We start from the raw sequence: 23,848 nt of genomic DNA on the forward strand, positions 1-23,848 counted from the left end.
GCACATATGAAATGCTCAATAAACCACCCCATGAAGGGGGTGTTTTGTTGCCCATTTTACCAGGGCCCAGATACCACACAGATTCAGTCACTAGTCCAAGGCCACACAGCTGGAAATAGATTAAAAAAAAAAAAGAAAGAAAGAAAAGACATCTATTTCATAGTTATTGTAAGAAATACGAGTTGGCCCACATAATAACTCCTGGCATATCACACATGTTCAACAAATGTTAACTTTAGCCATAAGTAGGACAATGACAATTCCTTGCAAATTTTCTGATTTTTAAGAAACAAATATTCTGCTTACTATATACTACTTCAAAGCAATTTCAAATAAAATCTACTTGGCACAGCTTTATTACCAAAGACCCAAAAGTACCATATTTAATTTTTAAAAACACATAAGAATGAATAAACACATGGTAGACCCCAGCTCAGTCAAGCTGTCTCTAAATTGTTATGCTGACTAAAACAGTTTCATAAAGATGAATTTTGCCCTCCTGTACAATTACAAGAATCTAGCTTTTAAGTCTCCTTTTCCACTTCATCTCACCCATCCACCCTTACTCCCCTCCAAAAAAACTTTTCCGATTCTTTCTTACTTCCTGAGCCAGTTACTCAATGTGTTACCTCTCAGCTCCACACCCACTCTTCTTTGCCTGACTATGTGATCCTACAGCTGTGCCTTTTCAACATTTCTCCTTTGCCCTCTGGTCTAGTATTAGACCTTGTCAATAGAGAGCATAGGAGACACACTGCAAGGAAAGGAAGAAGGGGCTTCTCTTCAGGTTCCTGTGTGCTTCTTTGATTCCTCCTACCATGGCTGCTAGGGACATACAGGATATCCCAGAGGTGGCTTCCAGTGGACCAGCTCAGCCAATTCCAGCCTGCTCACACCACGACAAGTGGTTTCCTGTGGACCAGTTCTAGCCTATGGCACCCCAGCAGACTATATCATCCAGTAGGCCTTCTCCACATTCTCTCCTACCAGGTCTGACTCTCAGCATTGTCTGAGAAGACCTTTTTAGTTCCTTCCTTGGGAACTCTGCCTTGGTCTTAGCTTAGAGGTAGTAGCTGCTCCCTACATTTACTACTGTAATATTCCTTAGATGCTTTTTTATAAGGTTTTATAACTAAACACCTCTTGCTAATAACTCATTGCATTAAGTTTTCCTTGTTCAAATTGCCAGTGTGTTTTCTCTTTCCTGACTGGAATCTGACTCGTATACTGAATGCATTCTCTCTTTTATCCCCCACATTCTCTTGCGGGAGTGGAGGGGAACAAGGAGGAAGCAGAATGTTTCAAGCCCTTTAGAATTTACAATTAGTGTTCAATTTTTTTTATTTTTTTAATATTTATTCATTTATTTTGCCTGGGGAGAATGCAATAGGTAGTTTTAAATATCACATTTAATAGCCAAGATCACACCGCTGCACTCCAGCCTAGGTGGCAGAGTGAGACTCCATCTCAAAAAAAAAAAAAAAAAAATCCAATAGTCAAATAATCTTGACTCAGGGAGGCTGAGAACATTTGGCTGAGTCTTGAAGAATGAATAGTTCAGGCAGCTGACATAAAACAGCATTCTGTGCAGAAGCAAAGATTCAGGAAGAGACTTGAAGAGTTTGGGGCATGTTAAATTCATAGATGTGACTGGAATGTAAAGTTCCAGATAGGTGCAGGAAAAAAAAAAGCCAACAGTAAAATGTGGCTTACATTTTTTAAAACAGTGATCATATATCTACTCAAAGCCTCCTTAAAGCAACACAGTATCATAAGGAGGATATTTATAGCCCTAATAGTAATTCTGCCCCTCCTCTTTACCAGCTGCTAAAGAGAAAGTCCAGATATTAGTGTTGATAATAAGATTCACACACATCTGAGCAAATAGTAAACCAAGTACTTATGTATTAGAGTTGGGGTGATCCTCAGTAAATAACACTTGTGATTTAAAGGAGCAGAACTCTTGCCCTGCCAACTCTTGCCCTGCCCCCACTCCCATTCAAGATCCAATCATTGTTCTACATGGGCAAACCAAGAGGTAAAGTAAAAAAGCTACTAGAATTTTTTGATCGGATTTTGTACTCCTATTAGGGCTGATGCAAGAACTTCTCTCTCAATTCAAATCGATTACCTGTTTCAAGTTTTAAAGTTTTAGTCAAACAATTAGGATTTAGGAAGCTGTAGTATACATTCAATTTGCCTATAATTATGGGCCAGTTTCTGCTACATGCTCAAACAAGAACTAATAATGACTGGATTTGTGCTGCTGGAGCATTTAACATAAGAGGTATCTCTGCTTTTGCAGATGAAGCCACAACCATCACTCCAGTTTGTATTTACATAGTGCCTCTCTTCATGGAGATTTAAGATGCTTCACCAGCTTTATCTTATTCAATCCTCATTTCATCCCCATAAGAGGAGCTGGGAAATAATGTTTCATTTTGATAAAGGCAAAACTCAAATATCAAAACAAAAAAAGTCTGGTAAATCTAGGCCTAGAACCCAACCAATATCCAAACCATGACAACACTTTCACGTTATTGTAACAGGAAAAGCGAGACTGAAAAAGCGGAATGAGGCAGGCAGGATTGGAAACGGAATGTGGCAGGCCTGTTGTCTTCCAGTTGGAGGCAGCAGAATAGGGGCATACACAGGGGACATCAAGAGCCATTATGCCAGGGAATACGGCAAGAGGTGCCATATTAAATAAAGAAGTTTTAGTTCTTACTGATATGAAAACTTCCAGGCATTTGAGGACTATTTCCCACCTTGGATTATCTCAGATCTAGCAATATGCTGTACTTAACTAATAGTATAATTTAAAAAAATGATTCCATGTTCAAATATATTTGAGAAGCATTAGTTCCTTTTCTGAAGAACTCTTCAGGATCTTTAACTAGTATTGTGCACTGGATTTTCAGAGAAAAAAAAGATCATATAGCATTTTCAAACTTATTTCACAACAGGACTACTATCCCTTCTTATAGTCCAGAAGAATATGTTGAGATCTCCAACAGCATTACCTGACTGAATGGTGAAGCCTGATAACAAACAGATGCTTCATCAGGAGGCAAGATTATCCATAAAGACCTAAATCCCACATCGACACTTTATTTAAGAGAAACAAGGATAGATTCATTACCTTTTGGTGGTCATCTCTGTAACATTCCTGCTGTATCATTTCCAAAAGGTTTAGAGCCAACTGCTGCCTAGAGGGACCTTCTTCATCCACAGATATACAGTCTTCCAAGGCAGAAGAAGATAGTATCTGCAGAATTGGCATCACTAGCAGCAGAGAGGACTTTGGGATTTTCTGATCCTCAGTAACAGAGAGGAGCTTCAAAGCTATTCATCAAAACAATAATGCACATTTTTAAAAATTAATACCACAGTCAAACAAAATGCAATTTTGCTTATGAATGATATGCAAGGAAGTTTTCTTCCCTGTTATAACTGGGTCAGACACATAACTAGGTTGATAAATCTTATCCTAAAAGGAAATAAAAGGAGTATAAATAAACTATTATATAAAATAAGCTGTTAACAAATATAACTGAAAAATTGGTGATACTCTTTTAGGTTAATATGAATTTTTTAAAAAATACAATTCAACATTTGTCCTTAATATCCTCTGAGATGCTAGTATTGCCCTCAGCAAACAGAGCTAAGAGACTAAGAATTCCTGGATCAGTGAATAACAAGCCCAACATACATGCTTCCTTTACAAAGGCAGCTAAGAATCCTATTAGCAGATGCTTAAGTAAACAGCAAAGTGAAGCAGGACTGCCCTTCAGCTGTAATTGCTAAGAAGCAGATTGTGAAAGTCCCAAAGTCCAGAACCAAAATAACAACAACCAAAAAAATTAGTGAATGGTTCTTTAACATGGAAACAACTTACACACCAGATACATACAGTTATACAATAACTGATTTACATGTAGAGTCTCTAGACTATTAACTGAATGAGTTAAGGCATAAATATACTTTTTTCACAATATTTTTTTCAAAGTGATGTAATTAACCCTGATTTACTAAAAGATGTTATTCAGGGGATTCAAAGTTAAATTATCAAAATATTCAACTGATTTCCCCACTACAGCAAAAATAATTCTACAAGCCTTGAATCATGTCAATGAGTTGTCAGCATTCTATTTTACATCATCTGGAGGTCAAACCTTAACATGATATTAAGTACAAACACCTGTTACTCTAACACTACTAATTTATTTTTCTTGCCTAAATATTGGTCTTAATTCATAATTGTTTCTGAGATACTATGAAAATCCATTATCTTTAATATAACAGGAAATGAATATAATAGCAGTATTTTAATAGCCTAAATTATAAATCTAAATATTCCAGGCATTTTTATAAATTGCTATTTGTAATCAAGGCTACAGTTAACAACTACATAGCGTAATATTACATTAATATAAAAATTAATGTATACATAAATCTTTTAAATTTGGAATAATCAATATTCTCTTGGTTATCCTATTTCTTTGAATACTCTTTCCCCACAGTTCTTCCTTACTTTCCAACATGATATATTGGCTTAGCAGTGTTCAGTACAGTTTATTCACTCTAAGGTAACTTCAAATCAGAGATATTGGTTTACGAGAGAAAGAAAAAGTCTGCTAACCAGGAAATAATAAAAGTATTTGACTGTTTGATACTGTATTATCTTTCTCTTACACATGAACCACAATATAAGAACATAGCTTCAGAATTTGAAATGTGGATTTTCTGAGGTTTTAGAATTTTTTTGTCAGAAAACAAAATCCAATCATATGAAATGTCTAGAAAAGCAAATCTACAGAGACAAAAAGCAGATTAGTATTTCTCTGGGGCTGAGGGTGAAAATGAGGATTAACTACAAATGATCACAAGAAATTTCGGGCAGATGATAGACAGTGGTGCTGGTTGCACAAATCTATAAATTTACTAGAAAACACTTTATTCTGAATTTTATGGTACGTAAATTACACCTCAATAAAGCTGTTTTAAAAAAGAAAACTACTGCTGTCAGAAGTACCAGCACGGGTAAATTATACCTATGGGTAGATCCCATGTGCACTGCTATAAGAAAAAGGCAAAAACCGGATCAGACTGTGGAGGGAAGGTATAAGCGAACATAAAGCCAGTAGCCAAATGCAGGGTAGGAATCAAAGCCTAGGAGCCAAGGATCCCCTCCATGTGCTAAAGCCATTTCCAAGGCACACTGTAGGTGAAAGAGCAATTTACTCCCAAAATAATAAATTAAAATGCCCAGAAGAATGAGCTATACAATAAGTATTTATCTCGCACACTTTTTTTTTTTTTTGAGACGGAGTTTCGCTCTTGTTGCCCAAGCTGGAGTGCAATGGCTCGATCTCGGCTCACTACAACCTCTGCCTCCGGGGTTCAGGTGATTATCCTGCCTCAGCCAACCAAGTAGCTAGGATTACAGGCATGCGCCACCACGCCTGGCTAATTTTTTTGTATTTTTAGTAGAAACAGGGTTTCACCATATTACCCAGGCTTGGTCTCGAACTCCTGACCTCAGGTGATCCACCCACTTCGGCCTCCCAAAGTGTTGGGATTACAAGCATGAGCCACCGCGCCTGGCCTCTCACGTACTTTTTAAAACTAAGAACAGCAGCATATCAATATATCATGGCACTATACAACATAATTTAGAGCTCTCATTGTTATGTGGATTATTTTGGATCAGACCAAGTAAAGTGAGGCAGCACCAATGTAAAAGCCACATTTTAAAAGTATGACTTATTTGCCCGATAGGGCAACTAGCTTCTTTACCACATTCTTCTTAACTAGAACATTTTTGCCACCCTTGGCCCCCTCCTTCACTTTTCTTTAAGTCAATACTGGACTGTCAAAAGAATATTATCTTTCATTTGTTCTAGCTAGATTTACATTTTGAATAGTTAAGGTATGGAGAGTTTTAAAAATAACTACAACTACTAAACACTTTTCTTTCAAGGATTTTATACTAAAGCTTTCCATTTTGCTGTACAATGTTGAATAAGGTGCTATGCCATTCAATATATTCCTGAATGTTACTGCTATATAAGGTTAGATTATAACCTTCTAACATGCAGCCGAGATACTTGGTAAATTATGTTATATTAAAACTTGCACAAGGTAACAACTTATTAGACAAGAAAAAAAATTCTATTTAATAATTTTAAAAATTACAGATGGAAACTCAAAATACACAAGATAGCAGGATACATAGTTCAAATGAATCCTGTCAATACTCATGTTATATTTACATTTTACTCTAGTGACTGTATTTTTATTTACCTAGATTTAAGATTGGCTTCTGCTGACTTGCTGGAGTCTGTAGAAGTAGTAAAGCTATTCCAATTATGACCAGTTCAACAGGAAAATCCTAAAAGAATAGAGGGGGAAAAAGGAGTTGTTAAAGAAGTTCCCAGAACCATGGCTTTGTAACATGTATCCAGGAAGAATATATTTAATATGAAAGACTGCAAGCCTATTACACAAATTTATTTATACAGCAAGTGTGCTCTACTAAAGAAAGAATTGGTCGGCCGGGCGTGGCAGCTCACGCCTGTAACCCCAACACTTTGGGAGGCCAAGGCAGGTGGATCACAAGGTCAGAAGTTCGAGACCAGCCCGGCCAACTTGGTGAAACCCCGTCTCTATCAAAAAAATACAAAAAAATTAGCCAGGCTAATTTCCCAGCTACTCAGGAGGCAATTGCTTGACCCAGGAGGTGTAGGTTGCAGTGAGCCGAGATGGTGCCACTGCACTGCAGCCTGGGTGGCAGAGCGAGATTCCATCTCAAAAAAAAAGAAAGAATTAGTCAATGCCACACAGTCACACATAAATTCAAAATGATGTATTATATGGCCAAAAAGCAAGATGCTATAAACCAAATAATTCAGAGGAAAACTCAACACAGCAGATCAGCAAGTCTTCTAAACAGTCAATCTTTAAAAACCATTGAAAGTTGCCTAAAATACTAAATTTAATAATATTTCATTTCTGAAAAGTAGTTCAATTTTCTGCTTACCTAATACAGACATGATTCATCTATATAACTTGCATAATGAATTACACTAAACAAATTTTAGTAAATCATGTCACAATAAAAGAAATATTAGTGCCAGGGAGGTAGAGATTATTTTCGAATTACCGTAATTCATTAAGCATATTTAAATGTAGCAGAGCAATGACCATAGAAATGGAAAACCATTAAGTTCACCAAGTATATAAACAAAATGAAAAAAAGATGTGTATATTAGGTTTTAATAAATATTAATAAAACACAAGTGACATGTTATTTGAGGTTTCTAAATAAAGAAAATCTTAATGTATTATGGCACTAAAGAAGAAAGGTTCAGCTAAAATGACTATTCTGAAGTTTACAGAAGAGCCTGCAGAGCAGAAGTACCTATGAACAATAAAGAGAGTCAAAAAAAAAAAAAAAAAAAAAAACCCACAGGAAAAAAAGGAAATCTGTGAGTTAGAGTCACATGTTAAAGGACCACCTGCCTGAGTGAAAACAATATAATTTGACATACCCAGAAGTTATAATCTTGAAGATACTATCAAACTAACAAATACCCTCTAAAATCTCAGTTTTACCATTTGAAGAGTGAAATTAACCTACAAAATCCTCTCATGTGCTTGTTTATGGACTTTTGAAAAAAAACTACAAAAGAAAAAAATTCATGAATTTTTAAAAATGGGATATATTCCAATCTATGTATTTTAGGAATATATGTGTTCACTGTTTTGAAATACAGTCGAAAACAATGAAGGAACTCTTATCTATTTGAGGATAATACATGCATTTTGAAACCAACACACTTACAGTATATACTATCATACCATTCTTTGCTATACCTTCCTCAATTTCATTTTAATTTCTGCATGTCCATAAAAAACAAAAGGAAAACCAACAAGATCACTTAAACCTCAGATTTACTAGATTCCAAAACGATCAACAACAAAGAAAAGCACTGCTGTATAGTAATGCTATTATTGGAAAGCCTTTTTCACACAAGCTATTACTGCAAGGCCCATAAAGTAGCTTTTTAGAGTTCTGAAATGGAACAGAAGTATTTTTAAGTGGATGGAACTTAAAAGTATGAAGGCAAAAATGAAAATGGCCTTCTCCAGGAAGGGTGAGACTGGCCTGTTCAGAATAGAGGGTGAATGGAAAAGAGGTGGAGATTCAAGATCACAAATAAGGAAAAGTAAATGGTGGAGGATTAGACCACATAAATCTTAAACTGCTTACAAGTCTAGTGGTTACAAGTTTTTTGATTGATTGATTTTTAATGCACACCAAAGGATAGTACCATTTAATAAGATCTTTTAATAAAACCCTGTGTCAGACATCCCCTTTGCACACTTCAAATGCTACAGCTACTGCTGTGGTAACTGGCTCTGCACAGGTGCAACCTAATGGTTCTCCCCTAAAGCTCCACCATGCACCTCTTGCTCCCTGCCCCAGAATAGCGCACTCTAGAAGTACAAGGAAGTTAAAGCCCCATAGGCCAAAGCTGACAAATCGGCAACAATACCCCATAGATAAATGCTTTCCCATTAATTCCAGATCCTTCTTTCATAAGGCTTCTCAGAAGATTCTGTGGGATCAAGCAACTAGTAGCAGTAGCCTACTTGATGATGCCTGTATTGCCTCTCCCACCTTCCATACTTCACTCCTTTTGTCCCTCTCCAACTGCTTGCTGGGATCACATTGTCAGATGAACTCCAGTCATATAAGCCTTTGCTTTTGTGGAAACCCAGGCTCTACTTTTGCCTTTAGGGAAACTCAGGCTAACCCAGAGCCTAAAAATAAAATAAATAAATAAAATACAATAAAATAAATAAGGAAATAAAATATATAAAATAAGGAAATTTTAAAAAATGAAATAAAATACAAAAAAATGAGTAAATCCCTTTATACTCAGCCACAGATGTTGGAGGAGTCCCAGTAACAGAAAACAACCTGGAGACCATACTTTTTGTCCTCAAGTCAAATGAAAATAGCACTAAACATCACCTATGCACCAGGCACTAAGGACATATGCTGGGTCTACGAATGCCACTGTGGACAAAATAGTCCCTTTTCTCAAGGATTTTACAGTATAGTCATGGAAAAGTATTTTTAAAGAGAAAACAAGGCATGAGAAGGTAGCAGACAAAACAAAGATGGTGGCCCAACCCACACAATCCTCCAGTGCCATAACTTTGCTACGTACTCTGTTCCCCTGGCCAGAGCTTGATCAAGCCAAGATGGGCCAAACAGATCATTTTTCCTACAAAATCTGAAAACTTAAAATGAGACACACAGTGAAGAAAGTTGGTTGGAACTGAGTCATCAGCCAGTAGTGCCTTAGAAACCACAAGTTTCCGACCCTTCCCAATGCTGAAATGTTTCACTCATTCTTCACTTCGAGAGCTACCCAATCTCCTCCCAATGAGCATCATTTTTGCCTAATTTTGCTGGTCAGGGTACATCTATTTTGCTTGAAATGGAAAGGACCTTAAGTTATGATTATTCTAATCAGGCTAAAAATGGCTCAACTAAGACCGAATCCACAAAAACTAATGCAGCCTAAGAAATAAATCCATTTTCAATGTACAATGATACAACGCTGATATAAGAGTAGGAAGAGAACAGAGTAGGAAAAAGTTAATATAATATTTGAACAAGTCATCCAGCTGATAAACCCAGTGATATAGAAATGTGGGTATGGTGTCAAAATACATAAGACTACTTCATTCTACTTCATTTTATTTCAAATTGTAGTACATATAGACCTATAGCATATGTTCACAAATTAATTTTCCTAGGCTTACTTTTTTAACCTCAGGAACACTAAGATGGGGACGGGGGACAGAAAACTTCATTACACAAATATTTCAACAGTTCTACTAATTGTTATTTCCTTCTAAAACTGCTAAAACATTGGGCAAATGAGAGACATAAATAGGACCTTCCCTCACCAAAAATCTTTTCATTCTTCTAAATGACATTAGTATCCTGTGACTCTACATTATAATCAAAAACATTTTAAAAATTAGATTCAAGAGCCACTTATTAATAGATTCCCAGTGGCCAAAATAAGACAATTTAAAATTCAATATGGATAATATCTGTGATAGACTGAAGTGCATCAAATATGTTTAAATTCATGAATTCATAATACTTTTTAAAGTTAGTAAATAAAGAAAAAGGCAAAAGAGTACAGCATTTATCCTAACTTTCCTTTACCACTGGATAACCAACTAGTAGGTTATTGGAGGAGGGGTATTCTTTTTGTGGGAGTATTCCAGCTAATAAATGGAGAAGGAATGATAGGATTAGAACATTACCACTCAGCAACTCCTAATGAATTAATAGAACTAGGCACTGTGTACCAACAACTACTAACATCATAAAAAGAAAAGCAACACACATTGTGCCTCTTGATGACAGAACACACCATCCCCTGTAGTCTTGGAAACAAAAAACAAAATATCCTGAACCCAGTCAAGCCTTTAGAGCTAACTACCTTTGAACAGAGAAACACATAAAGCAGTGGTCCCCAGCCTTTTTTGCACCAGGGGCTGGTTTCATGGAAGACAATTTTTCCACACACCTGGGGCAGGGAATGGTTTCGGGATGAAACTGTACCACCTCAGATCATCAGGCATTATTTAGATTCTTATAAGGAGCACACAACCTAGATCCCTCGCATGCACAGTTCACAATAGGGTTCATGCTCCTGTGAGAATCTAATGCATCGGCTGATCTGACAGGAGATGGAGTTTAGGCAGTAATGCTGGCTCACTGGGCTGCTCACCTCCTGTGTGTGGCCCAGTTCCTAACAAGCAAGGAACCAATACCAGTCTGTGGCCCAGGCATTGGGGACCACTGTATTAAAGGGCACCATACGGTTGCAATCAGCAAAATCCAGAAGATAGGAAACTCTCCAGCTCACACAAGCCAGGTTATTCAGCACACAAACTGCAGGGAAGAAAAGTGGGGGAGGAAACGAAAGGGGATGACCTTTAATTGGAAAGACACTTAAAAGATCACACACACACACACACACACACACACACACACACACACACACACCCCAAAACATATTACAGTGATTAGAGATACACACTGAGATGACAAAACTATAAAGAAATGTAAGGAAGTAGTTACTATAGAAGTCAGAATAGTCAGGGGAAAAAGGAGGTTATGAATAGGACTGGGCTTGTGGAGAACTTCTGTGGTGGCTAGAAACTTCTATTTCTTGATCTGTGTGATGGTTTCAAAGTTCTATGTTTTGATCTATGTGCTATTTGCCTTATGTGCAAAATAAATGATAAAAATCACCTGTGGGTGCTACTTTAAAATAGAGAATACTTGGGCCACACTCAGACCTGCTAATTCAATATCATTAGGGATAAGGCCCAGGCATGTGCATTTGTAACAAACTCTGCCTAGTGATTTTTATGCACACTAGTTTGAACCATTTGACTAAAACATAAGCTTCATGAACCTTGTCTACTTTCAACTAATTGCCATAGCAAAGTGTTTGCCATAGGCATCTGCTTAATAAATATATGCTAAAGGTGGGGGGAAATACACAATAAAATGGTCAGAGAATTATACTAAAAAGGACTAAACTGTATGAAATTATACTTGCTACTCACATGAATCTACTAAAAGTACCCAGGAAAAATATGGGGTTTACCCATGGATATTACATTTATAGTTAACAGAACTGGCAATTTTTCTACATAATACTGATCTATAAAATATCTTTCTGTATAATATTTATCTATAAAACATCTATCTATATGCATTTATATACTATCTATATTATATATAACATGATTATATCTGTAAAATATAATTATACCTGATATATTATACATATATATATCTACTACACATAAGATACATATGTAACTGTATAATAGAAAACATGTTATTTAGAGTCCCAGTATATATAAAATCATTCTAATCATAAGATTGGCAAATTGACAAATGACTTGTAATACTTGAGTCTTCCTGGGCTCCCAACTTCCATCAAAATCTACATTTACTCTCTCATTTCTTCACCTGCCATTCACACTCCCTTAATTCCAATTTCCACGCCCCCCAACCACCACCACCCTGCTGAAACTGCCCTCTAATGTTAACAATAAGCTTTTATATGCTATATCCTAAGAATACTTTCCATCCCTTACTTTTACATCATCACTCCATGACACATGACACTGCTGACCACTCCCTCTTATTGAGATATTCCTTCCCTTGATTTTCTTGTCATCTGTCTCTGCTGGTTATATATGATCCTTCTAGACATATTTTCTCAGATTCCTCTTTATCAGTAAATTCCAAATAACCACCACAAACACCCCAAAGTTCCACCACAAGCCCTGTCACCCAGTCCCGTGTTTAAAATCCCCACCCCAAAGTTAATGTCTACAAATGTACACCTTTAGCCTAGACTTCTAGCCTAAATTTCAAAACCATATATCCAACGATCTATGATCCATACATACCTCAAGTCAAGCATATCTGAAATCTAATTAATCATCTTCCCTCCAACATCAGCTACCATTTCTCAAAGTGAATGGCATCATCCAGGAGCCCAAAATAGAAAGCTGAGATTCTATCAAGGACCCTTCTCCTTGACCATCTAATCAATCATAAAGCCCTACTGATTCTATCTTCTATGTCTCCCTTTTCCCACTTCCATTTCCCTCATTAGGCCCTCACTATGGGCTGAACTGCGTCCTCTCAAAATTTATTTGTTAAAGCCCTAACCCTCAAGTGACTGTATTTGGAGTAAGGAAGTCACTAAGGTTAAGTGAGGTCATCAGGGTGGGGCCATAATCCAATCTGGATAGTATCCTCATAAGACACCACAGAGCTCATACTCTCCCTATCATGCGAGGAAAGCCAGCTGCAAGCCATTAAGAGTCCTCATCAAGAACAGAATCAGCCAGCACCCTGTGCTTGGACTCTCCAGCCTTCAGAACTTTGAGAAATAATTTTATTTGTTTATTTATGTATTTTGAGACAAAGTCCTGCTGTGTCGCCCAGGCTGGAGTGCAGTGGCACAATCTCGGCTCACTGCAACCTCTGCCTCCAGGGTTCAAACAATTCTCCTGCCTCAGCATCATGAGTAGATTACAGGCATGCAACACCACACCCAGCTAATTTTTTGTATTTTTAGTAGAGGCGAAGTTTCACCATGTTGGTCAGGCTGCTCTCAAACTCCTGACCTCAAATAATCTGCCTGCCTCGGCCTCCCAAAGTGCTGGGATTACAGGTGAGAGCCACTGCACCCAACCAATAAATACATTTTTGTTGGTTAAGCCACCCAGTCTGTGGTAGCCTGCCTAAGACATCCTCCTCACTTCCTACCCTATTAGTGGTGTGCGGTCCCAAACCCTCCTCCATCTTCCTACGAGAAAGATCTTCCACACATTAAAAAATGAGATCTGCTGAAAGGTCTCAAACAGCATGTCAATGCCTAGAGGATAAAATGTAAACTCATTTGTGTGTCATGGAAGACAGGCCCAGCCCTATTTGCCACAGCTTAATCCTTCAACAATACCCAACAGCCTCTTGTTTTTTTGAATAAGCCAAGCCTGACTACTCTTTCATGTCTCTTTATTTGGGCACATGCTGTTCTACAGCTGGAATGCCCTTCCCAGGCCCTTGTACCAGGCACATTCCATTCAGTCTTCGAATCTCAACTCATGCCCTACCTCCTGAAACTTGTTCTCCCATTACATTTTAAATATACTCCCATAAAATCCTTTCTCTTATTGTACTATAATTTAGTTATTTGCATGTCTGTAAGTCTCTTGAGGTCATAGAATTTACATTTTCATCTATGTATTCTATAAAGCCTGGCATATTACTATATGTTCTGCATGAATAAATGAAAAAAAAAGTCACAGTGGTGATCTTTAATTGATGATCCGAAGAGTATTTTAATGATTTCTTTTTATAATAAAGGATATTACTACTAGTCCAATAGCAATATGCGCTAATGGTATTAGATCAAAATGCCTCTAATATGCAAACTAAATGAGCAGATCCACCCAGTTATTGAAAGACTCACTTGAGTGATAACTGACACAATAAAACGTCTATCTGATATGGTTTGGATCTATGGCCCTGCCCAAATCTCATGTCAAATTGTAATCCCCAATGTTAGAAGTGGGGTCTGGTGATCCAGATGACTGGATCACAAAGGTGTTCCTCATGAACGGTTTAGCACAATCCTCCTGGTGCTGTTCTTGTGATAGTGATTGAGATCTGGTTGTTTAAAAGCGTGTAGTATCTCGCCACTCCTCTCTCTCACTCCTACACCAGCCATGTGAAGTGCTGGCTCCTGCTTCACCCTCCACCATGATTGTAAGTTTCCTGAGGCCTCCCCAGAAGCTAAGCAGATGCCAGCACCATGCATCCTGTACAGCCTGCCAGACTGTAAGCCAAGTAAACCTCATTTCTTTATAAATTACCAAGTCTCAGGTATTTCTTAATAGCAATGCATGAACAGTATAATATACTACTATCCTTACCTCCTTCAGAAGTTCAACACTGTGCTCTAAAAGGTGAATTGAAGATGAACATTCACCAGTTATCTTTAAGCTGACTTCACTGACACACAGCAGCTGAAGACTCATCTGGGTAAGCTGAATTTTCCAGAAAACAGGATGACGCAAAAGGCTTAAACATACTTCCTCAATAAACATCATCGCCTCTGTTGTCTGTATCAAATCTTTTATCTGTTTAAAAAAGTCATTATATGATATTAAAAAATACACAAACCAAAAGATAATTTTAAGGTACACAAAAAGCATTCAACAATGTAATTTTTTCTCTAAACCTATAAAGACTTAAAGGAGATGAAAAAAAGTTACAGAACTCAATGAAGGATTAACTATACAACTGCACCTTATCCTTTGGTTATTAACCAAAATCCAATTTGCTACTGTTTTTGTTACTGCTGGCTGGTACAAATTTCTTTTCCTTCATTTTTCTAGCTTGTCTGAGTGCAGATGTCTTAAAACAAGTTACATGACAATGACAACATGTTGAGGGAAATTAAGTTTAGTTTTGAATTCTCCAAATGAACTCTCATTTCTACAATTCCAACATAGATACCTGATAGTAAAGAGTCAGCATGTTATTCTAACATGGTACTAAGCCCTTTATCTGCAAGATACTTGCTCAGGCAGCCTTAACTGAGAGTATCATCTCCACACTTCGCAGATATAGTAAAAGACCATATTCAAACGGTAGAGTGTCTTCTCAACAGGTTAATGTATTAGATAGGAAGGACCTGGGTGCTCTTGAAAATCCCAATGCAATTCAAACCCAGCTGTTCCGATCAAAATTCTGGAGTTGCTATTAAGGATACGGTCCTGCTCACAGACACATTGGCACTTCCCAGAGATTACAAACAACAGACCATCTGCTTCAATCAGGAGCCTATGTCTGCTAAATTCATCAAGAAGAAAGCCTACGGTTGACCGGCTGTACCTTTTACCAGTGGTTATCACCATAATAACCCAAATGACTATTAGTTATACACAGAGAGAAAAATTAGTTGCTAGCAAACAAGAGAAAAAAGATATTAAAAGATCAAAGAGAAGAAATAGCAGAAAACATTGTTATAAAAAATAAACAATCTGGTATAAATTATTTTGCTCTCTTGCAAACACACAGGAGGAAAGTCAAAAGGCCACAGAGAAGAGACGGATTTAAAATAAAGCCTAATGTTTACTTGACAATATATTTCCTTGAGTGCATTTATGTGTACATTTCTAATTTTCCATAACAAAAAAAGTTCAAAAGACAATCTCAGCAAGCTAGCATTAAAGGCTCTCTAATCTTTAACATTATCAAAGTTCTAAACAAGCATAATTTTGAAGTAACATTCTGTCTTTACATAGAAATATATTATTTAATAATATAATAGGTAATATGTGAGGTGACGAGTCACAATTAAAATGAAAAGGACTATTCTACATCTATAAAATGAAAGGGCAACTAGAAGGAGAAGAAACAGAAAAAGGAGTTTCACTGACCATTCTTTCATGATTGGTCAACAAGGTTGCATGGTTATTTCTAAAGCTTGTATTTTAAAATTTAAATGTGATTCTGTCTTAGTGCTCAGTATAAGTAAGACCACATCAAATCATGAGTGAACTCCCATTCACAATTGCTTCAAAGAGAATAAAATACCTAGGAATCCAACTTACAAGGGATGTGAAGGACTTCTTCAAGGAGAACTACAAACCACTGCTCAAGGAAATAAAAGAGGATACAAACAAATGGAAGAACATTCCATGCTCATGAGTAGGAAGAATCAATATCGTGAAAATGGCCATACTGCTCAAAGTAATTTACAGATTCAATGCCATCCCCATCAAGCTACCAATGACTTTCTTCACAGAATTGGAAAAAACTACTTCAAAGTTCATATGGAACCAAAATAGAGCCCGCATCGCCAAGGCAATCCTAAGCCAAAAGAACAAAGCTGGAGGCATCATGCTACCTGACTTCAAACTATACTACAAGGCTACAGTCACCAAAACAGCATGGTACTGGTACCAAAACAGAGATATAGATCAATGGAACAGAACAGAGCCCTCAGAAATAACGCTGCATGTCTACAACTATCTGATCTTTGACAAACCTGAGAAAAACAAGCAATGGGGAAAGGATTCCCTATTTAATAAATGGTGCTGGGAAAACTGGCTAGCCATATGTAGAAAGCTGAAACTGGATCCCTTCCTTACACCTTATACAAAAATCAATTCAAGATGGATTAAAGACTTAAACATTAGACATAAAACCATAAAAACCCTAGAAGAAAACCTAGGCATCACCATTCAGGACACAGGCATGGGCAAAGACTTCATGTCCAAAACACCAACAGCAATGGCAACAAAAGACAAAATTGACAAATGGGATCTAATTAAACTAAAGACCTTCTGCACAGCAAAAGAAACTACCATCAGAGTGAACAGACAACCTACAAAATGGGAGAAAATTTTCACAACCTACTCATCTGACAAAGGGCTAATATCCAGAATCTACAATGAACTCAAACAAATTTACAAGAAAAAAACAAACAACCCCATCAACAAGTGGGCGAAGGACATGAACAGACAATCTCAAAAGAAGACATTTATGCAGCCAAAAAACACATGAAAAAATGCTCATTATCACTGGCCATCAGAGAAATGCAAATCAAAACCACAATGAGATACCATCTCACACCAGTTAGAATGGCGATCATTAAAAAGTCAGGAAACAACAGGTACTGGAGAGGATGTGGAGAAATAGGAACACTTTTACACGTTGGTGGGACTGTAAACTAGTTCAACCATTGTGGAAGTCAGTGTGGCGATTCCTCAGGGATCTAGAACTAGAAATACCATTTGACCCAGCCATCCCATTACTGGGTATATACCCGAAGGTTTATAAATCATGCTGCTATAGACACATGCACACGTATGTTTATTGCGGCATTATTCACAATAGCAAAGACTTGGAACCAACCCAAATGTCCAACAATGATAGACTGGATTAAGAAAATGTGGCACATATATACCATGGAATACTATGCAGCCATAAAAAATGATGAGTTCATGTCCTTTGTAGGGACATGGATGAAATTGGAAATCATCATTTTCAGTAAACTATCGCAAGAACAAAAAACCAAATACCGCATATTCTCACTCATAGGTGGGAATTGAACAATGAGATCACATGGACACAGGAAGGGGAATATCACATTCTGGGGACTGTGGTGGGGTGGGGGAAGGGGGAGGGATAGCATTGGGAGATATACCTAATGCTAGATGACGAGTTAGTGGGTGCAGTGCACCAGCATGGCACATGTATACATATGTAACTAACCTGCACAATGTGCACATGTACCCTAAAACTTAAAGTATAATAAAAAAAAAAAAGACCACATCAACAGCATTGTAGTCATCTCTAAGATGATCATTTCATAGTAGCATATTTTGAGCAACAATAAACTAGAAAATTCCTGGCAAAACAAAACAGAGAAAAGTTGGGAAACCATTTGCAATGGAGAGATTAAGAAAGTGAAGAAAAAAATAAGGAAGGGAGCGAGGTGAGGAGGAAAGGAAGGAAGGAAAAACGGGAAGGAAAGAAGGGAGAAAAATAAGATAGGATACAGATGGGGTTTTTTTAAAAGTTTATTTCATTTTGTTCTGAGAAGAATGGAAATGAATGAATGAGAAAAATGAAGGTCAAAAAGTACTTGCTAAAAAAAATGGTTGCCTTGCAAAATAGTATGCTTCCTCTATCACTAAAATATTCAATTAGCCATGAGATAGTCATGTTTCAGAGAGTATAAGAAACATCTGTATTGGGTGGTAAATGGATTATATTGTCTCTAAGACCACGTCCAACCCTCACACGCTTCATTCTAATAAAGCTGATTTGTTAAACTGATTAAGTATGCTACTGTCACTAGTTCCAGTACTTCCAAATGATGTATCCCCTTTTTTCTTACATAACTGTTAGGTTAAAAAGCTACAGATTCCCAGAAATATTCCACCGAGCTCATTTCTAAAAGCATTTAAGCCTGTCAACACAGGTTCATAAGATGAAGACAAACCTTTGCCAAGGAGCACAGAACAGGGTAATGCAGCCATGACGTGAAAAATGTACCCTAGTTCAAGATGTTCTGCCTATACATTGCTTTATTGCCCGCACAAAACAAAAGCTTTGGAAAAGCCACAGGAGAATTCATTTTAATTAAATTTTCTCTGCCTTGATTACAGGAAAGCCTATTTATAAGTCGCAGAGGAAAGATTTACTCAAGTCACTCCCTGCTAACACAAACTTAAAGCAGGTCATGTGTGACCTCAAGTGATCGTTTTGAAATATGTTCACAGATTCCCTCCATCAGCTAAGCAGCATGGTGCTGAGATTCCAGGCAAATAGCAAACCTAGATGATGGGAAGAGATGGACTGATAAATGAATCACTACACTAAAATCACAACACCTGGGCAACTGGATTTTTTTTTTTCATATGCAGTTATAGAGACAATGACTCAAATTTCTCTTTCCCCTGAACTGTGTCTGTGTTTTATCCATACCTCTGTTAACCACCTTTCATCTTTCTACTTTGAATTGTAAGAATATATGTACAGTACTTGTCCTAACTCATTTACTACATGTGTGCTTCTCAAGAGCAGGATCCCTGAGAGCTGCTGCATATGTTGCAAGGGGATATGTGGAAGCTGGAATCTAGCTGGCACTCAGCTGGCCAGGCTTTGCATCCTCAGAGCTATTTATGCCCTGAGACACATCTTTTTTTTTTTCCAATGTGCACAGAGGTCTTTTTTTTCCTTGTTACTGTCCCAATGTCTACACAGAAGAAACTCAACTCAAAATCTTTTACCTGATAACTGTTTCTTAAACAAAGGAAAGTTTTCATGCTTGCTATTTCCAGAATGGACTATGTCGATTTATAATTTCTGTGTATTTAGTTAACATCGAATATAATATATTCATACTAAATCTAGATTTTGTTTCTTTCATCTTCCCCAAAAGATTGTAAGCATTTCTAGAGCGAGGATCATGTCTGAGTTTGCCAAATCACTTATGTTCTAGAACTACTTTGTCTATGACAATAACAACACTTACTGATGCTGACCTATATTTGTGGAGGAGGACAAAGACCTTACCTGCAAACATGGAACTATGTCACAACACAGTTGAAGTATCTGCTGTTCCAGTATTGATGGTTGATCTTTGTCACAAAGAACCTGGGGTTGAAGTAAGACTTTCAGCAGGGCTAGTCGGAGTTTAGCATATTCTTGTAACTGAGATGGTTCACAATACAGATACCACAGAAATGGTGCCATTATTTGAATGCATGAAACTTCTGACCTATAAGACATGAAATACATTAGCCAGTTATTGAGTTAAACACACTATCAAGCAGGTAAGTGGCAAATATCAACTTACAGTTCATGACATAACATAAACTACCATATCATCAAGTGTAACTTCTTTTTATGATTCTTGTATTCCGCTATGACCTGCCTACATCTATGCCAAACAGTTCTTTGTACACTGAGGAAAATTATTCAACACCTGGAGCCTGTAAGCTAGATGCCCAGGATGAAGAGAGTCTCTATTTGCACATTAGAATAGCAACTACATCTCCGAAATCAGTGTTTAGTGAACACAAGAATCATCTGGGCTGGGCACGGAGGCTCACGCCTATAAAAATCCCAGCACTTTGGGAGGCCGAGGCAGGCAGATCATGAGGTCAGGAGATAGAGACCATCCTGGCCAACATGGTGAAACACTGTCTCTACTAAAAATACAAAAATTAGCTGGGCGTGGTAGCATGCACCTGTAGTCCCAGCTACTCAGGAGGCTGAGGCAGGAGAATCGCCTGAACCAAGGAGGCAGAGGTTGCAGTGAGCCAAGATTGCTCCACTGCACTCCAGCCTGGCAACAGAGCGAGACTCCATCTTAAAAAAAAAGGATCACCTGACAACCTTTCTAGAATTACAGATGTCAGGATCACCTCTCCAGGAGTATGACACAAACATGCATTTTTGGAAAAACTCTACAGGTGAGGATCTACATAAAACAAATCCAGACAAACATCCCAAGATGATTATGATGACAGTTAACATTTACTTGTTAACCTGTTAACCCTTACAGTGTTCAAGTTACTGCATGTTATGTCTTTAAATCCATTTAATCCTCACCACAACCCTATGAAATAAAAAATAATATTATCCTTATAACACGGATAAAGAAACTGAAGCAGAGAGAGGTGAAATAATTTGTCAAGGTCTTCTTAAGCACTTCCCACCCTACAAATCTTTTGTATCTATTTAGATTTCACTATATCCTGAAAACTCCTAGTCCAAATTCACTAAAACACAGGAATGATCATCAAAAATAAAAATATGGTCATGTCATTAACTAGCCTAAACAGTATCTAGCCCAATTCACACACACCCTCCATCATTTGGCCTCTGTTTATCTTTCCAGCTTCATTTCTTGCTCTTCATTCACCACTAAACCACACTAAACTCCTTTCAGGTCTTTATCAAGCCATCTGGGCTTTCTTCTCACTTGCTATTCCCTCTACCTGTAATATTCTCCCCTTCTACCCTTCCTATTCCTTCTCCCTACCTAGCTTCTATCATCCTTCAGTTATCTGCTTTAAAATGACTTTCTCAGGTCCTTCCTTGACACTTCACCTTGATCAGATCACATCAGATGTGCTTTTAAGATACAATGCCTTTATTGCCATTACATTTTTTTAAGAGACAGTGTCTTGCTACATTGCCCAGGCTAGAGTGCAATGGCTATTCACAGGCACAATAATAGTGCACTTCAGCCTTGAATTTCTAGGCTCAAGCAATCCTCCTGCCTCAGTCTCCCAAGTAGCTGAGATTACAAGCTGTTATTATTACATACTTAATATCTGTATCCCCTGCCAGACTATAAACCAAATGAGGCCACGGATTTCTGTTTACTGCTATTATCACCAATAACTGTACATACTAGGCCTTCAAAGAGATGCTCAATCATTTAATTAATTCAGTTACACTAAGTTACAGAGTAGTTTTATAATTAGCATGCAATTAAATGTCATGACTTTATTTTCTAATGTTTTTCACATTCTTATATATAGGAATGATTAGATAAGATACAAAGATGAAATAAGAATTATCTATCCTCAAGAAGCATACAGTCTGACAGAGACAATCAGTTATGATCCTGAACTAGATGATAGAAAGTGACAACTGCCAAAAGAAAGGTATAAAGTGCAATTGCTTCATGGAAGAAATGGTATTTAAATTATGCTTGACTGTTCTCATTTAAGAGTGGGAGCTAAACCTTGGGTTCACACAGACATAAAGATGGGAACAACAGACACAAGGGACTCCAAAAGGAGGGTGGGAAGGAGGGGGGACAAGGGCTGAAAATTTTCCTGTTAGGTACTTTGTTCACTACTGGGTGACAGAATCAATAAAAGGCCAAACCTCAGCACTACACAATATACCCTTCCAACAGATCTGCACATACACCCCAGAATCTAAAATAAAAGGGAATTTTTAAAATTATAATAAAATAAATAACGCTTGACAACATAGTCTTACAATACCATACATTTCATAGCAATGTGATTTCAAAATGCCATTAAGATTAATAAAAATGTAAAAGTTACCAAGCCAATTAAATTTTATTCATTCATTAATTTATTCACTTGGTAAAATTTACTGATCACCTACAGTATACCTCACTCATCTACGTGATGGAAACAAAACAAGAAATAAAAATACATTAAGTTCCTGCTCTCATAGAGCTCACAGTCTGAAGAAATTTTTTTATCATAAGCTCAAATACTTATACAATCTATAAAAATCAAAAGGACTTTTCACTTCAAAATTATTACTGAAACATATATCTTTATCACACCTTCTACTTTCGGAAACTAAAAAAAGATAGATGAAGGAATCAGATAATGTATGTATGAAATACAAAGTGAAAGTTCCCAGAAAAGAGATTTAAGAAACTTCCTTCTCCATCTCTCTTTAATAATGTATTCCCCAAAGAATAAATACTATCCGGGTGTCAACAGCATCCATGGATGGCTTATCGGTTTTCTTCTACTTTGAGATGCTGAAGGTGAAATGTAAGGTTCATATAAAGAAATACATTTCCAAGATGCCATTATGATTTGACATCAGGAGCAAACGTTGAACTTCCTTAAGGACAATATACTATTTAAAAATCCCCTTGGCTTAATCTGTTCTGATTTTAGATTCTGCATGTGGTATCTGATGATTAATCATCACTTCGGTGGAGTAAGACATTACCAGGGCTTAGGAAAAAATGAATATTAAAAAAACAGATAATCTGAAATCCCAAAGTGATTTAAAATGTTTTAAAATGTAACCAATTATGTATGTACCTACACACAAGTCTTTTATATTTAAGCTCACCACAAAGGGAGAAGTACTAAAAAAAACAGACCTAGAGAGAGAGTAAAAAAATGGAGGCTTGGGCCAGGCACGGTGGCTCACACCTGTAATCCCAGCAATTTAGGAGTCCGAGGCGGGTGGATCATGAGGTCAGGATATTGAGACCATCCTAGCTAACACAGTGAAACCTCGTCTCTACTAAAAATACAAAAAATTAGCCAGGCATGGTGGCGGGCACCTGTAGTCCCAGCTACCCAGGAGGCTGAGGCAGAAGAATGGCGTGAATCCGTGAGGCAGAGGTTGCAATGAGCCGAGATTGCACCACTGCACTCCAGCCTAGGCAACAGAGTGAGACTCTGTCACAAAAAAAGATAAAAATAAAAATAACGGAGGCTTTAGGCCCAACTCCACCACTAGCTAGCCAAGAAACCTTCAGTAAGTCGTTTAATGTTGCTCTCCTCAGTTCTCTCATCTGAAAAATTATGTTAGACTAGATAATCTTAAAGTAACCCAGCCTAAAATCCATGATATTATCAATTTGCACCATTCTCAAATTCTCAGTTCCTGAAAGGTTAAAGTCATAGGCCTTTAATAAATGAATGCAGAACTTAATTATAAAATAATACCCAAATACTGTGTGCAGAGGTGCATGCCTATAGTCCCAGCTACTCAGAAGGCTGAGACAGGAGGATCACTTGAGCCCAGGAGTTCATGTTCAGCCTGGGCAACACAGCAGACTCCCAATCTCTTAAAAATAATAATAATTATAACGCCCCCCCCCCCAAAAAATCTAGCATGAAGATATATTGTCATTTTAGGACATATACATAATATTAAAATGAA

The 23,848-nt window shown here is 37.3% G+C and overlaps 1 protein-coding gene across 6 annotated transcripts in view; it reads right to left on the reverse strand.

Moving 5' to 3' along the window:
- The window catches only part of FOCAD (focadhesin), a 325,099-nt gene that overhangs the window by 220,881 nt on the left and 80,370 nt on the right, over positions 1–23,848 (reverse strand). For all 6 annotated transcript variants that reach the window (XM_034967226.3, XM_063594465.1, XM_063594464.1 and 3 more), the window contains 4 exons: positions 19,733–19,937; positions 14,572–14,778; positions 6,307–6,394; positions 3,143–3,345 (listed from right to left, as the gene is read on the reverse strand). In XM_034967226.3, coding sequence (XP_034823117.1) covers positions 3,143–3,345; positions 6,307–6,394; positions 14,572–14,778; positions 19,733–19,937 — 703 coding nt within the window. The remainder of the gene's footprint in view (positions 1–3,142; positions 3,346–6,306; positions 6,395–14,571; positions 14,779–19,732; positions 19,938–23,848) is intronic.

The sequence above is a fragment of the Pan paniscus genome, chromosome 11 (assembly GCF_029289425.2).
Source record: "Pan paniscus chromosome 11, NHGRI_mPanPan1-v2.0_pri, whole genome shotgun sequence".
Classification (NCBI taxonomy): domain Eukaryota; kingdom Metazoa; phylum Chordata; class Mammalia; order Primates; family Hominidae; genus Pan; species Pan paniscus.